This window comes from Penaeus vannamei, chromosome 2 (assembly GCF_042767895.1).
Source record: "Penaeus vannamei isolate JL-2024 chromosome 2, ASM4276789v1, whole genome shotgun sequence".
In the NCBI taxonomy this organism is placed as follows: Eukaryota; Metazoa; Arthropoda; class Malacostraca; order Decapoda; family Penaeidae; genus Penaeus; species Penaeus vannamei.
The window spans coordinates 30973476-30991691 of record NC_091550.1 but is presented as its reverse complement, the minus strand read 5'-3'; the positions used below and the strand labels follow the sequence as shown (position 1 = coordinate 30991691).

Here is an 18216-nt window from a genome sequence, read left to right as displayed (position 1 = left end):
ACAATCATACGATACATGATATAACAAAGATTTATCACCCTACAATAATGTACACATAGGCTATTTGACAATGATGTTTAACTACTCCTATTCTATCAAAATGACGCTTCCGCGCATTATGCCATATTCCCTTGGCCCCTACGTATTGCCCTGATGAACACCTCTTATTCCGAGCCACAAGGGGCACCCACATACCATCACTTTGAGAGAAAATGCTGAAAGGTCTGTCGACGTCCGTCCGGTTCGGCGTGTGACTCGCAACTCGCCGCCGAGTCCTGCTGCTGCAGCTCGGCTCGCGGGGGACGGGACGGCCTTCCTCGCCCCGGCCCAGTTCTCGCTCCTTTTCTGTCGGCCTGTCGAGCTGTTGAAGTACTCTAATTATTGAGGGGCTTTATGATTTTTATTTATTTATTTATTTATTAATGTTGGATGAAAGTGATTTTCGAGGAAACAGGTTTTGCTTTTCTCTGTCTCTCTCTCACTCTCTCTCGATTTTCGTATGTATGTGTGTGTGGGGGGGGGGGGGTAATAATGCCAAAAATTATTATTATATTCTCAATCTGCTTGTTCAACTACAAACTACCCTAACATTTTTTTAAACGGGATACGTGTTCATTCAAGAAATGCTTAGTTATAGTATTGCTTTAAAGATCATTATCATGATTTTAGTCAAATGTATTTCTCCATTATCAATATTCTTTAATACAATATAATAATATCATACCTGCTGATTATGTTTCAAATTATGTTTATTAAAAACCGCTTGTTCAAAAGTTGTCCTTGTGAAAAAATACAGATCATGCAACAAAATTAACTCCTGCATGCAGTTCGAAATCAAACAAGCAGGTTTTCCTATCGTAGAAGCCGAAATAAAGTTCCTGGAGGGTGGACGGTGGTTCAGAGAGGCACAGAGCAAGGGGAGCTGAGGCAGAGGGAGGAGGCTGCATAGGCAAGTCCAGTCCTCAGCTGTGAAGGCCAGCTTTCAAGTCCACCATGGAGAGTGATACTCCCAACCAGGCTGTGTTTGGCAAGGTAAGTGGCCTTTCACACCTTTTCCACACCACGTGTTGGTTCAGGAAGCTGTTCTTTTGAGCAACAAGCTTACAAAAATGTATATGAGCAAAAGGAATAACTTCAGCAATGTATTTTGGGAAGTAACAGTGTCTCCCAGTTTAGGCCATATTTGGAAAAGTTTTGAACTTTTTCCCTACTCTTTTTGGTTGTTTTGGGTCCCATCTTCTAGCTCTTTTTTTATTACAAACCTTAAAGCATACTTTGAGGCTCATATTAAAGAAATATCAGTGTTGGTTGAATGCTACAAAACACCTGTAAAGAAAGGTATAAAAGCAAATTGCATTTCCTGCATTGCTCTATTTCTTTGCAGAGCATGCTTTAATTATTACAGGGATGTTTGGCATAATTCTTTACAATATTTTTGAGGGGGCTGCTACAAGGGATTAAGGGACGAGTAATATCTCATATTTAGTAGAAGTTCGTTGCTGTCCATGGTTTGTCTACTTTTGTTTTTTTCCAATTTGGTTCTGTTGAATCTTGTGTATTAGAACCAAATACAGCCAGAAGCCCCTGTTTATTTATCATTTTTTCAATTTAGATGTAATTATGTGGTTAGGAATTGTGTTAAGAAAAGCAACCAGTTTGACCTCGTCATTTATGTGAGAAAAGAATATAAATGTTCAGCACAGCTTGAATTAAAAAAAATAGCTAGACATTTTCCTATTACGGTAAATAGGAAAAACACATGATAGGGAGAAATGTAAAGAAAAATGTAGGGAAGGGATGATAAATGATGAAAGTTACAAGAGATATGACCCTATCCAGGTTACCGAATATTTCTTCTTCTTTCTTCTTTTATAGGGTTTTAGACTTTGTGCAGTCTATATCCCCTGGATCCTTTTTCTTTTCTATGCTTTTTTTTATATGATCTTTTTTAATCTGTTTTTTCTTATGAAAATTTTGGAATGTCTGAAGGTGTAGTACTTTTCTGTTGGTGAGAGATCTACACCTGTTAATAATAAGTCTAAATTAGGGTTGTTTATTTTGAATTTTCTTAGAGCTTCGTTTAGGTTCGTTCTGCTGAAATGGAATTGAGGACATTGGAGTATTATGTGTTCTATATTTCTTCTTCATTATGACACCATCTGCAGAGTGGGTCATTTATTATTTTCATTCTATGTAGATGCTGGTTTAATCTTGTGTGTGTGGTTTTTATTCTTGTTATGCATACATCTAGTTTTCGGTTTTCAGATCTTGTCCATGGTTGAGGTTCTGTGTTTTTCATAAGATAATTCTTTGCATTAAGGATGGTATTTAGTTGTCTTTTCCAGTTGTTTTGATTTTTTTTATTCTAATCTGTTTAATCTGTATTTTTATGTCTTCAGGTATGGTTATGAGATTTCTTATATTGTGTGCTTTTTCTGCTGCCTGATCAACAATTTCATTACCTTTTATGTTTTTGTGTGAAGGCATCCATTGCAAGACTATTATTTGTCTTTGTTTTACTAGTGTGTATATGATTTTTTGTATTTCAAATATAATATGTTTAGAAATTTTTGGTCTCGGGTTGGATATTCGATGTAAAGCAGATTTGGAGTCAGATAATATTACCGATTTTGATAATTTGTTGTTTTGTATGTACTTTAAACCTTGTTATATTGCAGTATCATCTGGTGATTTCCATATGATTATATTTTTATCTTGAATGTATATTGCTTCTGAAGTGGAATTAATATTGTTTATTTTTGAGTCGTATGAAAATATTTTTTTATGATTTAGGTATTTTGTGTTTTCTATCATTGCATATTGTGATTTTATTATTTGTTCTTGGACATTTTTTGCTTGATAATTAAATTTTTTTTTTTTTTTTCAAAAATATTGAACCATGGTGGGATAGGAGTTATATTTGGCAATGCTTTTGTTTTTATATTTATTTGTAATTCTTTACAAGTTTCCAAGACTCTATATATTAAGCTTCTTTTGTCTTTTATGGGGGTTGTATTCTTTTATATATGTTATCAGTTTTTTATTTGCATATATTTTGTTTTTTTCTAGCATTTTTAACATTTGGGTAAATTCTTGTTCTTTTAATTTATTTTTGATGGGCATCTTATTAGTTAGGGTGTATAATGTCACAACTGGGGTGCATGGTAAGCAACCTGTGGCTATTCTTAAAGAATTATTTTGAATAATTTCTAGTTATTTTCATTTCTGTTATTTGTTGTACCATAGATTGATATGCCATATTCTATTTTTGGTTTAATTTAGATGTTATAGAATTTTATCATTGTTTCTCTATTTGCTCCCCATGTGGTAGTTGATAGTATTTTCTTTATACTTATTCTGTTTGGGTATTTACAAGTCACTGATGTGATTTTTCCTCATTAGCATCAAATTCAAGGCCTAGTATTTTGTGTTCGGTTGTAAACTTAAGTTCTTCATTGTTTATCTTTATTATTGCTATCTGTCTTATTTGTTTTTTTGTGAAATACATAATTTTACTTTTTGTTAGATTTATTGTTAATTCCCTATCGTTAGCCTATTCAATGATTTGAATTAATCCTATTTCTATGTGGCAGTCCTCTCTTTATTTTTCCTTCTTCAGACTTTTTGTTTCATATTGTTATTTGATAAGTTCTGTTATTTAAAAAGTTATATATCCATTTAAGTGGGGTGCCTGTTATTCCGAGTTTGCTGCTTTTTTTTATGATGGCTTCATGGTTATCTGTGTTGAATGCTTTCTCTAAATCTCTAAAAAAAAATTCTTTGTAGGCTTTGTTGATATGTAAATCTATTATGTGCAGAGTATTTATTGTTGAATAATATGGCCTGAATCCTGTCAAGTCTTGACTTAATTATTATTGCTTTCTAACCACCATATCGGTCTATTATTTATTACGCTTTCCAAATTTTTTTGTAAGCTTGAAATCCTGCTTATAAATCTATAGGATTTTTTATCAGTTGTGTTTTTTTCATGATTTTGATATAGGGTTAACTAATGATTTTTAAAATTCTGGGAGATATTCCCCTTATTAAACTGACGTAAAAAAAAAATCAAGTATATTATTTGGGGAATTTTTAAATAATTCATATGGGATTTTGTCTGGACCATATCCTTTATTATTTTTTGCATTCTTTATTGTTAAGGTTAATTCTTTTAAATGGAGTTCTTCATTTAAGGCGATTGTCTCCTTTTTTTTGCCGTTTTTCGTCCTTAGTGCTGAAATCGAGTTTTATGCATTTTCAAGGAGTTCCTCGTCCCCCTGGTTCTCCCCTGAAAATTTCATGGCCCAACCATTATTTTTTAGGTGGTAGCAGCCATTTTCGATGTTGACTGAAATATTATTTTTTTCACGTTAATTTAGAAAATTGGCAGTTGTGATGCAATAATTAGAGATAATGAAAAAATAAATTTTTGAGTAGGAAAAAAAATCCCTAGATCCAAACCATGGTCTGCATCACTGCCAAAGTGCAATAAGCATCTCAGTTAGGTTAAAACACACCTTTGGTTAAGATCTCATTAAAATATGTTCATAATTTTTAGAAATATCAGAAAAAACAAGCAAACAGAAAACAGCAAACAATCAACAAACAAACAAAGAAACAAACAGAAGTAACAATATAGATAAACAAAAGGTCATGGGGTACACGAAAATGATCTATATGTGCATGTATACCTAATATACATACTTTTACCTCGCCCTGAAATTGTATTTCGTCTTTTCACGGGAGTCTGAGTGTGAAAATTGGCCATGTGGCCCCGTAGAGTTAAACACCAACATTCAGATGCAAAGACACGTCTGTCATCATCCGGCAATGCCCGGCCGTGCTGAGAAAAGGATGTGTATGATACCTGTCCGACTAGAGAAAGGTTATTTTATCGACCAATCTTATACGTTGTAAAACCCCATTAGAGCAACAATAATAGGTAAATAATAGATAATTATGTCATATACAAGTATTCCGTACGTGATTTATCATGTAAAATGTATAAATAACGAAAAGGAAAAAGATAGCGATTATTAGGTACGCATAATACACATATTTTCAGTCCAATTTTAACGTATTATGGATCATTTTGTAGCTGAATAATAGATCTATTACATGATGCAATAAGGATTTGTAATTTTTTCATGTGCTTCTTTTGAAAGTGACATATATTTTCAGTATCCCTTTTTAGGGTGTCGAGATAGTGGGGTTCGGAAAATATTCACCAAAAAAAAAAAGTAAGGTTGACTTCTAAAAAATGGCTTCACATATAGTAAAAGGATAGTTCTATTCAGATATGAAATCAAATTGGCTGTATGATTTTTTTTTTTTTTTTTTTTTTTTTTGATAAATTTTTAAAAATGGTCAATGTAGGCCTATAGACCCTCCAGATCACTGCCACCACTCTACACTATACGTAAGGTTTTGAGAAACTGTTACGTGATGGCAATGTCTGAAAGTCTCCGGAATGCAGGTACATGATAGAAAATTATGGTATAGGAAGATTATGCTCCTCCCTTTCATTTTTCATACCAAAAAAATTATGAAAAGAGAAAAAAAAACTTCTATGACTGTTATCTTGGAAGTAAATTTATTTACGCAGAAATGCCATTCAAATAAAAAAGTATACTACAGAGATCAGGCTGGGGTCTAAATAAAAGGGTGTGAGTTTCATAAAAATCGGCAAGAAAAATCGAAAAATCGAAAAAAAAAAGAGACAACCCCCTTAAACTTTCTGTACTTGGTTGATCGGTCATGTTTTTAAATTTTGTTTTTGTTAACAGGCTTTTTGTTTTTATGTTTATTATACTTTGAAATTCTTCTTTTAGTATTAGTTTGAGCCGGTAGGTCATTATGAACTATTGGATAATTGTTAATTTTATTACCTTCTAGTTCTTTAATAAAATTGCAGATTTTTCTTGTTGGTGTATTGAAATCTAGGGATTGTGACAGAAATCTGACCAACTATTTCTTTTTTCAGTCTCTATTGTATTTTTTATATTCAAATTTGTTTCTTTCATTTCTTTTTTTTCTCCATTTGTTGAATGGTTTATTTCTTTGTTTTATTATTTCTTTACATTTTTCTTGGCTTATTTTTATTAAAATCATTGTCTATCTTAATTTTTTTTCCTATGTTGATCATTATTTCTGTTATTTCTTTTAAAGACTTTATCTTTATCATATCTATTTTTTGTATATCTTTTTTATATGTTACCCAGCCTTCTTTGTTAAATTCCAATTCTTGAGTTTCAGTGTTGTGGCTATTATCTTTAATAATGATTGGAAGGGGATCACTTCCTCCATTGATGCTTGTTTTTAATTCAAGGTGACTTAGTTTTGGTGAACCAATGACTAAATCTATGGTGGATCCTTTGCCTGTTTTTGGGTCAATTCTTGTAATTTGACCTTTAGGGAATAACAATATTAAGTTATTTTGATTTATTAGATTGAATAGATGTATTCCTGTAGTGTTTGTTGTTTTTTTGTTTATCGTTGGATTCCATAAGGGATGGTGGGCATTAAAATCTCCTAATATCAGTTTTGGATTGTCTATTTGATCAATATAAGGCTCTATTTCTTGTTGATTTATATTGTTACAGGGGTTGTAAATTAATAGTAAATTTAACCATTTTCTTTTATAGCTAATATTTCTATTTTACTATTTTGTAATGTGTTAAGGTTTATTTTTATATATTGTATACTGTTTTGTATACATATAGCGAGGCCTCCTCCTCTTTGTTCTGTTCTATCCTTTCTTAATATATCATAGTTCTTTAATTTGAAATTATTATTTTTTATTAGCCATGTTTCACAAATTGCGAATATCTCTGGATTTTCTTTATATACTAGATAATCTATATCTATTTTTTTGTTTATTATGGATCTGACATTCCAGAGGATTATTTTATTCATTGAGCCATTCAAGTATTTCTTTTAGTATTGGGGCAGCTTCAGTTAATAGATCAGAATTATTTCAATAATTGATTTATCAGATTTTGAATATTCTGTTATATTTGATATTAGTTTGAATATTTCTTTTGTTATTTCTATCCAAGAAGGTTTTTTACCATCTTTTTTTTCCTTTCTTTTATTGTTAGTTTTCTGTAGTGGCTTTGGAAGTGACCAAGTAACTGGGGACTTTACATGTTCCTTGTCTTATGTTCTTATGTTTATTATATATATTATTTTTTATATATATATAATATATATATATTATATGTATTATTAATATATATATATATTATATTTATTATTATATATATTATGACTTATGTTCCTGTGTATGCATTTGTTCTTTTATTTTTTCTTAATTGTTTTTTAGTTTTGGTTTCACTGATGGGTCTCGAGTATTTTCTGTTCTGTTTATGTTGTTTTTTAGTTTTGTGTGTTTTCTGTGCTGGCATTATGTAGTTTGTTTGTGTTAGTATTTGGGCAAATGTTTGTGTTGTGTTTGGATTTGTTTGTTGTGTAGTGTTCATGTTGTCATCTGTATGTTGGATATATTCTGTATCAGGGTTGTGTATCTCAGCTGTGGTAAGTATTATGTTTTTCTGTTTTGTTTGATTAGTTTTTTGTGTTATTGGGTTTAATTGGTGGAAGAGATTTTTTACTTCTAAGTTATTAGGTGTTTTTTGTTTTGTTTATGTCTTGAGCATTTAAATGTGTAGGGCATGTTCTATCATAAGCTGGGTGATTACCTTCACAATAAAAACATTGAAAGGTCTTTGTGCAGTCTTTAAATTTATGGCCTATTTGACTACAGTTGCTGCAACTTGTTTTATTTTTACATGAGATAATTCCATGGCCATACATTAGACATTTATAGCATTTTGATATGGGGAAAGTATATTGATATATTTTATAGCTCATATGTCCTATGGCTATTTGACTGGGGAGTTGGGCCTCTTAAGGTTAATCTTAAAGATTTTGTTGGTTTTATTTATTCTTATTATTTCTTTTATTTGGGTATCTTGTCCCCATAATATTTTAATTTTCTCTGATTTCTTTTATATCTATATCCAGTTCTACTGGGGATATTGTTCCATACATACAACCTTGATTTTTGTTTGATGTTGATTGTTTACAGATTACTTCCCAGTTTCCCAAATGTTTTATTTCATTCAGAGGTCCTATTTTGTTTAAATCAATCACTCCAAATCTGATGGCTTTGCCATCTTCTAGTATCCTTAGTGAGTTTTCAATTATGTATTTTTAGAAAACTGATTTATTAATAGCTTCAGTTAATTTGATTGGGTGGTTGAAGCATGAGGTGATTGATAGGTTTGCCAACTGAATTTCTTCGTTTCGTGCTTGTTTGGAGTATATCTTCACTGTCACTATCTCGCCGTCTGCTTTTTCTGGTGTTCGTAATTCATTACATTTCTTTCACCAGATTCATCACCTGGGTCTAGATCAAAGCTTGAGTTCATAAGCTTTCACTTCACTGAGTTCTGTAAAACATTAGGATTGATCGTTCTATCCGCTCACAGTAATGTTCTCTCTACAGTATCTCGACTGGTTCTTGGGAATATTTCAATAAAATTAAAAATGATTGTTAAGATGAAAATGGTCTTATTTATAATATGGATGATAATTATGTATCAGAAGCCCATAGAATAGGAATGTATTCTAGAAGGTCAACTAACTTCTCATGCATTTTTTTTTTTTTTAAGGGACTAGAGAAGAATAAGAGAAAATTAATGCAAAATTAACAACATTGGATTTAAAGTGGAAACTCTTGGATTTCACACAAAAGGGGCCATCACTGCATAGAACAAATACATTGTTGGTATTGCATTACTTTTATAACTCATTTTGATAATACTTTACCATGACTGTTTCAGTTAGATATATTACACTAAGAACTTCTTTCTTGTTATAGGGTTTTAGATTAAATTTGTCTATATCCCCTGGATCCTCTTCTTTTGTTCTTTATGTTTCTTGTATTATGTCTGTTAACTTGTATTTTTGTAGGAAGATCTTGGTGTGTCTCAGTATGTAGTACTTTATTGGTAATGGAAGATCTGCACCTGTTAACAGAAGATTAATGTTAAAAGCTTGTATATTAACTTGATTAAGGGCTTGTTTTAGTCTTATTCTATGGGAATTGAATCTAGGGCACTGTATTAACATGTGTTCTATTGTTGCCTCTTCAATTCTGCACCATCTGCAGGATGGGTTGTTTTCCATTTTTAGTCTATGAAGATATTGTTTTACTCTTGGTTAATATTCTCGTGATACATGTATCAGATTTTCTGTTTTTGGCTGTGATCCAAGTTTTATGCTGGTGTATTTAATGAGGTAGTCTTTTATGTGCAATATTCTCTTAAAATGCAATTCCCATTGCTTGGAGTTTTTCAATTTGATTTCTTTTATGGTATATTTTGAGTCTTGAGATACAGGCATAGGATTGTTCATTTCATGAGCTTTCTTTGCTGCTAAGTCAGCGATTTCATTTCCCTTGATGTTTTTGTGTGATGTGATCCATTAGATTGTTATTGTTTGTTTTTGTGTTGCTAGAGTGTGTATTTGTTTTTGTATTTCGTATATGATTTATTTGTACTTTAAAGGTTTAGTGTTTTGTATTAGTTGTAATGATTGTGAGTCTAACAATATTACTGTTTTTGTTAGATTATTGTTTATGGCATAATTTAATCCTTGTTTTATAGCAAAGAGTTATTTCTACATTAGCCGAGTTTCCGGATATTTTTAAAAATAAAGATTGCTGCTGAGGTTGAATCTGGTTCTGTTATTTTAGATCCATCGGTAAATATTTTGGCATATTCTTTAATAGTTTATATTTATCATTTCTTGATAATGATTTTGAATGATGATATGAGGACTATTTTTTGTAATGTTATCTGCAAAATTTATTTGTATATATTTTGAAATATCAAACCATGGGGATACTGGTGATATGATGGGTACATCATTTAGTGTTAGTTCAAGATTTAAGTTCCTTTTAGTTTCAGTGACTTTGTATTTGTGATCTCTTGTCTCTCTGAGGATTATATTCTTTTATGTAATTTATTGTTTATTGTTTTATTGGCATTATTGATTAATTGTATATATTCAAGTTCTTTTTTATAGTTTTTTTTTGTTGTTAAGTTTGTTATAGCTTGAAGAACTATTATTGGAGTTGATTTTAACCATCTTGTAGCCATTCTTAATATTTGGTTTTGGAGTGTTTCTAGTTTTTTAAGTTCTATGTCTTTTGCTGCCCCGTATATTGTTATCCATATTCTATTTTTGGTTTTATATATATCTTGTAGAAGTTTGGTAGGGTTTCTCTGTTTGTTTCTCTATTAAATGAGGCGAGTTTTTTCATGAGGTTTATTCTGTTTAACATTTCTACTTTTAAATTATTTATATGATTTTTCCATTTTAGTTTTGGTGCATCTAGTGTTAGACTTAATATTCTATTTTGTTTGGTGCTTCTATTAGGTTTTTGTTACTTGTCACTAATGTTATGACATCTGCATTTATTATTTTTGTCAATGTCAGTTAGTTTTTAATAATTATTCATTATATTATATAATATTGGGCTTATTGGAGATCCTTTAAGAACTTCAAAGCATCAGAGTTTACCCACTGTCAGATGTTGAGCACCAGGGCCCATACATTTTAAGATACAATACCATTTTTATTTTTATCTTTTTATCAACAAATCAGTCACTTAAAATGAAATAGACTGCATATGAAGAAAGAGATGAAAAGGAGAGAAAAATAAGTAAAAGAAGAAGTATAGTAAGAGACGGAGGGACTTCGAAAAAAAGGAAAATGTGAAGTTTATTAATAAGAACAAACTGAAATAAGAAAAAAGAGGCTCTAAGGAAAAAAACATTCTGGATACCATGCTGAACTTTGGCAGGTAAGCACATAAATGCTTCTGCAATCACCAGATTTTCTTGTTCTGAATTCTTATATTTCATTATTATTAAGTAGAAGTTATACTCATATTTTTTACATGTTGAAAATATGATCATGTATTTGTTGCAAGCTCACATGTGATGGACACTCCACAAATACATGCTAATAATCTTGCCCGAAGAATTGCAAATTCTCTAATGATTCTATTTGAAAAACCAGTGTAGGGCTTCAAATGTTTGGCAAGCCATGAAAAAGAGGTTTAAATTCAAGAGAATATCCTGTTGTTTTAGCAACTTTTTGAAGAATATTTAGGCATTAGATGATTAATGTTGCTATTAAGAATGTATTTATAAGGAGAATCATGGCTCAATTGCACGGTCAATTTATACACAGGTACATGTTCTGTCCAAGGAATATTGTCGCACTCAAATGGTTCCACAAGTGATCAGCCATCAAAAAGCCAGGCAAGAACTCACCTGATTTCCGTATACTTTTGATTTTAATGCTCCCTCTATTTTTTTCTTTTCTTAATAGATTTGAAATTGATTGTTATTAGTAATATTCGTGATATAATGATTATTATGATGTTATTGAAATATTAATAGTACCAATAATTTTTTATCTAAATCTTTAAGAAAATTAAGGAAAGAGTTTAACATTTGAGATAGGTAGGACGAGTAATTGATTCCATGGTGACTAAGTGCTTACAGAATTTTTAAACCTAATCAGTGGATTTGAATCACAGTGGAAATAGCATGAATACATATCCCAGCACAAAAGGTTATTAAGACAGGCTAGGCTAATCAGAAATTCAGCAATCTTTTAAGCAGTGATCTTGGTTATTGATTGTTACTACTGGCATTAACCCATTATGTATTGTTCATTGTATTTAGTGAATGTTATTGCACACAAATGGCACCACAAGTACTTGGACACAAAGAAGTTTGTTCATGAACCCAAGTGACCATCCATGATTTCCCCACTCCTTTAATATGTGGTTAAATGTGTTTTTTTTTTTTTCTAAAGTTATTTATATTAGTATTGTTTTTATTATTGACTGTATGATTATTTCAATATTATTAGAATATCAATAATAGAAGTTATAAGGTAATAGAAATGAATCTATCCAAAAATCAGGGAAAAGGGTAAAAGGGTGAGATAGGTAGAACTAATGATTGTTTGGCCAAGGTTATGCATATGCCAGCTGTATCGGATTTCTCATGGTTAGGTGTACGGCACATGTATGTATATACACCACATATAAATGTCATTTCCAGGTAATAAATACAAACATAACCAAACCTAATTGAGAGTGGTATCATCATCTTGTGTCAAAATGCTGCCATCTTGTTTGTTTCACCACACATGCATATGAGCATAAAAACATCATTTCTGTGTAATGAGTACAAAGTTAACCTAACAGTGGCAAAATGTCTCCATCTTTTATTAATTGTGCAGAGGATACTAATAGGGGGCTTTTCTGTTGAACCAGTTGTCACTTACTAATTGTTTCCTTGGTAACTAAGTACCTGTGGAGTCTGTAACTAAAATTACATAGCATATAATTTTGCCTTCTACAGTGATGATTGAATTTAAATGAAAAGCATGGTTTATAAGGTTAAGATAAGCTAAGATGAATAAACTATGCTATGCTAGGTCGGTCATATGTTCAGCAGTGCTAGAAGTGCATTCATTAATTTTAGTAATTAGAAATATGAAGAATACAGAATGATTTAGGATGAAATATACAGGATACAATGATGGGATCTGAAAAGGGAAAATGAGATCAAAGGAAAATTCTCAATACAAAACACTGGAGAAGGAGTTCAGTGGAGGAATAATGAGATTTCATGAGGGGAAGTGAGATTGGAATCAGGGGCTGGATTTCATCTCAAAGGTAATATTGTCATAACATCTATAACTCAAACATCAAATCAAAAAGGCCGAGGATACATGTACGGCAGCCATATCCAATTTCTCATGGTTAGGCGTACAGCACACATATGGATATGTGCGTATAAATATCATTTCTGGGTAATAAGTACGAACCTACCCTAATCTAGCCTAAACTAACCTAATCAAGATGCCACCATCATGTTTGTTTCACCACACGTGCAGAACTCCAGTTGGGGGCTTTTCTGCTGTCCCAGTAGTCACATTCAATAATAAATGATAGAGGTAAGTTCAGATAGGCCCAACTTTGGAAGTTTTTAAAGATTTGATTCGGATCTCTTGTAGTTATACTTTACTGTAGGGCAAAGACTGCCCAGAGCTGAAGAGGATAAATTGGTCTTACAGATCTGAAATATTACTTTTTTTTTAGGGGGAATGTGGTGATGGATGCTTATCCGTAGCCCATTTTTTAGTTTGATATATATTATTGTTAATATTTTCAAAATTAAAATGATGATGATGATGATTATGATATTATTTCTGTTCTTATTGTTGTGATCATTATTGTTATTATTTTTTAAAATTACCATTATCATTATTATTGTCATAGTTATCATATTGTCATATTATCATTAATATAGTTTATTGCATTATTATTATTATCATTATCATTATCATTATTGATATTATTATTATCATTATTAATATTAGTAGTAATATTAATATTATTAATTTTATTTTCATCATCATCATCATCATCATCATCATCATCATCATCATCATCAATAATCATCATCAATAATCATCATCATCATCAATAATCATCATCATCATCATCAATAATAATCATCATCATCATCATCAATAATCATCATCATCATCATCATCAATCATCATCATCATCATCATCATCATCAATAATCATCATCATCATCATCATCAATAATCATCATCAATAATCATCATCATCATCATCAATAATCATCATCATCATCATCAATAATCATCATCATCAATAATCATCATCACCTCTGTCAAGCTGGTATGTAGACTCTTGAGTGCTCCTAGTTATTATTATTATTATTATTATTATTATTATTATTATTATTATTATTATTATTATTATTATTATTATTATTATTATTATTATTATTATTATTGTTATTGTTATTGTTATTATTATTGTTATTGTTATTGTTATTGTTATTGTTATTATTATTATTATTATTATTATTATTTTATTTTTAAAATTATTACTTTTATTATTATTAATATTATTGTTACTTTTAATTATTATTATTATTATTATTATTATTATTATTACTGTTGTTGTTTTCATTATTATATTGTGATTGTTGTTATTATAATTGTCATTATTACTATTATTATATCTATTAATATAATTATCAAGTTTATTACTGTTGTTATTATCATTATCATCTGAAATATCAATATTATCAGTATTATTTTTCATCATTGTTATTAACAACATCATGTACATTATTGGTCAAAATTATTGAGTAACATCCCTACAGATATATATTTTTTTTATATTAAAATTTTTGAGATGGTTTCTCTTCTGTAGTCAATAATGAGAAAAAACAGAAGGAGTATGCATCTATGTGTTTACTGACACTATCTGTGTATGAAAAGTCATTTGTAACTTGCTACCAGATCGATGAGAAGTAGAAAAGGGGGAATCAAAATAAGATATTTCCCCATTAAGGAAAGGGAAGAAAGGAAAGAATGTGCTGTCTTTCTGGGATAATTGTGCAAATATCCAACTAAGAAAAAAATTGTAGGCCAAGGATACAAGTTCACCATCCATATCCCAATTTCTCGAAGTTAGGTTATGGCACACATGCTCATGCACATATAAACATTATTTCCAGGGAATAAGTGTGGTACTGCCGTATTCGGGATTCCTAACCTAACCTAGTCTAGCCTATTTTGCCCTAACCTCACCAAGCCTACCCTTACCTAGCCTAACCATACCTAACTCAGCCTAGCCTAACCTAAGAAAAACTAGCCCAACTTAACCTAACCTAGCCTAACTTGGCTTAACTAAGTCTAGCATAGCCTACCCTAACCAAGCCTAGCCTAACCTAATCTGGAAATCCTTCATAATTTTTTAGGAAATCATGAAATGCTCAAGAAATTCTTTGCAAATCCTAAAATCTCCATGAAGTCCCAAGAATCCTAAACTCTCATAAATGTTCCAGGCACAGCAATCTTTTACATAATCTTAATAATAGGACCTGAGATATCTTTAAAATCAGTAAAAAAGTTTCATAAACTTCGACAAATACCTCCGCATTTGAAGATCAGAATGCTATGTTATGTCCTCAATCCTGTATGCCAAGTTTCAGGTGATTTGATTGGCCTGTTGGTTACACAGTGATTTATCAGTAATAATGAGTACTATGGAATCCTTTGGGCAAAGCAGGCATTTATCAAAATAAGGCAAAAAATGCTGGAGAACCAATTTTGCTTACAGTAAGGCTTAAATTCTGTCTTGGTAAAGCATCATATCAATAAAATAGCAGCACAGGATGTTATGAATGTAGCAGTGGTTCCAAACTTTTTTTACAGGCTACTCCAATCATGCGCCTCCAGACATGACTGCAACCCTAGCCTGTTCTATTTTATGATAGTATATAATCATATTTATATTATTCAGTAAACATATAAATAAATCAATAATCAAAATCCACAGTTACAATTATATTTTCTTTAGTTCAAGCTTCATCAGAATTAAGTGATTATTATCATTTTTTAACTGCTTTTTGAATTATTGTGTAAAAATCACGCAATATTTAGCCATTAGCTCTCAATCAATATGTCACTACATATCTGAAAACATTTAAAAACAGAATTTGACTACATCTGAAATTTTGAGGTCTTGGTGACCCCAGGGTTAGAAAGGCTGATTTAATGTCTATTCCAGCAAATTTTCAGAAACAGGATTGCTCCTTTTAAAATGCTCAAATTTCCAAGTAATTGTGGCTACTTTTGGAAGTGAGTTGGTCTGAACAATACTCAAATAGTTAATCCATTGAGAATTTTTTGCCTGAAGGTGTTTCAGTCATGATTTAGGGTACAGTAGTGCATTTCATGTGGAACCTTTTTAAACATTTGATATGATTTGATGCTTTTAAATGCATTTGAAAACTTTGGAAATCCCCAGGAAATCCCTCAAACTCCAGATATCCCTGACAAATCTGCCTGGAAATCTAGAAATACCATTAAAAAAAATGTGGGATTTCAGAAATCCCAGAAATCTCATTCAGTAATTTGGGTTCTGAAATGCCCTCGATAGTTTGTATCTATACTATAAGTGACCATGGGAGTTAGAGGGTGTGCTCCGGTCATGTTCATTATGTGATATCAGATAACACAAACTTCCACTTAAAAATTATCATTCGCCATTTGCCTGTAACCTGAAACAGGTCTGAACAAGAATGACAATCTTGCAGATTAATCGTATGACATGTTAACATAGGTATTTGAGTTTGCACTTGCCACTGTGGTCATTGTTCACTAATTCCTTCTTAAAATAAAGATATCTTCCATAAGGAGTATTGTTTTCATGATTGATTCTATTAACCAGAGCTTAAAGGAGTATTTTGTATGATATAGTTGAATCCAATTTTATCTGAATTTCAGAGCTATCATATTCAATCTCATGTGGCATGTATGTCATACTAAGCTAATACATAGTCACTTTTTATACACACCACAAGTTTATATTTTGTAATCTCAAATTAATTCCCGACACTTACTATTTTTTCAGTTCTGAAAGCTAGTGAAGAAATTTTACCATACCAAATCAAAATATTCCATATAGCTTTGATTTTGATGTTCTCTTTACATATATCCCACTTTTGATGGAATTACAAGGAGGAATCATGAGAGCAGTTGCAAGACTAGCCCATTGAAGTCTGTTCAAATGATGAAAAACAAAAAGAAGAGACATAAATAACAATGCAATCACATGGGAATGGAACACAAGTTTGCATACAAAATATAGGAAAAACCTGACTCAGTTTAAATGCAAGGAGCAAATCTCAGATAACCACAGTATCATATGTAGAAAATGGAATACTCACCAAGCCCAGGGAATCCTCAGTCTTGTGCAGAAAAAGAAACTAAATGTGTATTGTAAGGTATTCATTATTATTATTCTATAATAATGAATACCTTACAATCTTGCATTGCCTTGCAAGAAACAGAACTTTTTAATTAATTAATTTATTTTTTATGTACCTCATTCAGCCAGTGTAATCAGTATGATATGGGACTCTGTTTACTTATTTCCTTATTCATTTATTTGTATAATTTTTGCTTCCATGTATAGCCCAAAAAGATGGAAAACTATAATAGGGGACATATAATTTGCTTATATATGATCTGTAATCATATACATTCCTCCTCAGTTCCTGAAAAATGGTATTTAAAAGTATTTGGTTGGAGATGATTCAATTACTCAGTTTCTTTTTGCATTGCATGATCTTCTGACCATGATGGATTAAAACAAGTCAACTTTTTTATGTATCAGTCCTCCCTCCCATTTTATGCATAACATTGATATTGACAGATCAAATGAAATCAATTTAACAGATTTATAGCTTGTCATCATAAATTGCATATATATTTTTTGATATGTACCTTAAGAAAGAAATTTTTCTATTGTTATTGTTGTTTACCCTGTTATATAGATAAAGTTCATATTTTTAGAGTAGAAAATGCATTTTTGATGAACATTAAGTGTAGTGCCTAAATATAATAGTGCAATCAAAGAGTGCTTGGTATTTTTTTATGCAGTATCAGAATTCAAAATTTTATTAAACTTTTTTTCAGGTTGAGTTCACTGGAGAGGAGCAGATGGCCATACAGAATATATTGCGACAGAAACTTGGGCAGTCTTTTATCAGCCAGCGATCAGGAGCGGGAGGCCAGCGTATTGCATATATAGAAGGCTGGCGCCTCATATCTTTGGCCAATGAAATTTTTGGCTTTAATGGATGGAGTCACTCTGTTACTAACCAGACTATTGGTAAGACTGTTTGGTTAAGTTACACTTAAGAGAATTTTAGTCTGTATTGGCAGATGCCTTTTTATGAAATAGTCCATAGATCAGTGGTTCTCAAACTGGGCGCTATAATGCCCTGGAATGCCATTGGCAGTACCGGTATCTAGTGTTGCTATCAGGCTCCAAAGTGAAATAAAGGAAATTAAATTGATTCTTTTTATTTTCAGTTTGTTTTGCATATTTATGAGTTTTCTTCAAACAGTTTATCATGTATTTTATATTTGAGTTATAAGATGTTTTCATTCTTGTGGTAAGTTTGATGTTTGTCAATTGAACATGTAATCCATGTTTATTTTATTATGATCAGCAGTAGTTTCATGAACAGGTTTAGGTACACTCTACTATGAAGGTAAATTCAT

At 31.1% G+C, this 18216-nt stretch overlaps 2 protein-coding genes across 2 annotated transcripts in view; one reads left to right on the top strand and one right to left on the bottom strand.

Annotated features, from left to right (window-relative positions):
* LOC113826407 (uncharacterized) overlaps positions 1-329 on the bottom strand; it is an 11403-nt gene extending 11074 nt beyond the window's left edge. Inside the window, exon 1 of the mRNA XM_027379285.2 lies at positions 196-329. Coding sequence (XP_027235086.1) covers positions 196-198 — 3 coding nt within the window. The 5' untranslated portion in view covers positions 199-329. The remainder of the gene's footprint in view (positions 1-195) is intronic.
* Positions 247-17821, top strand: LOC113826403 (DNA repair protein RAD52 homolog; the record flags this gene model as incomplete). Its single annotated transcript, XM_027379282.2, is given in 3 exon segments — positions 247-369; positions 862-1032; positions 17626-17821. Coding segments are annotated over 2 exon segments (235 nt in total), but the record flags the coding sequence as incomplete, so codon positions are not given.
* Between the last annotated feature and the right edge of the window lie 395 nt (positions 17822-18216).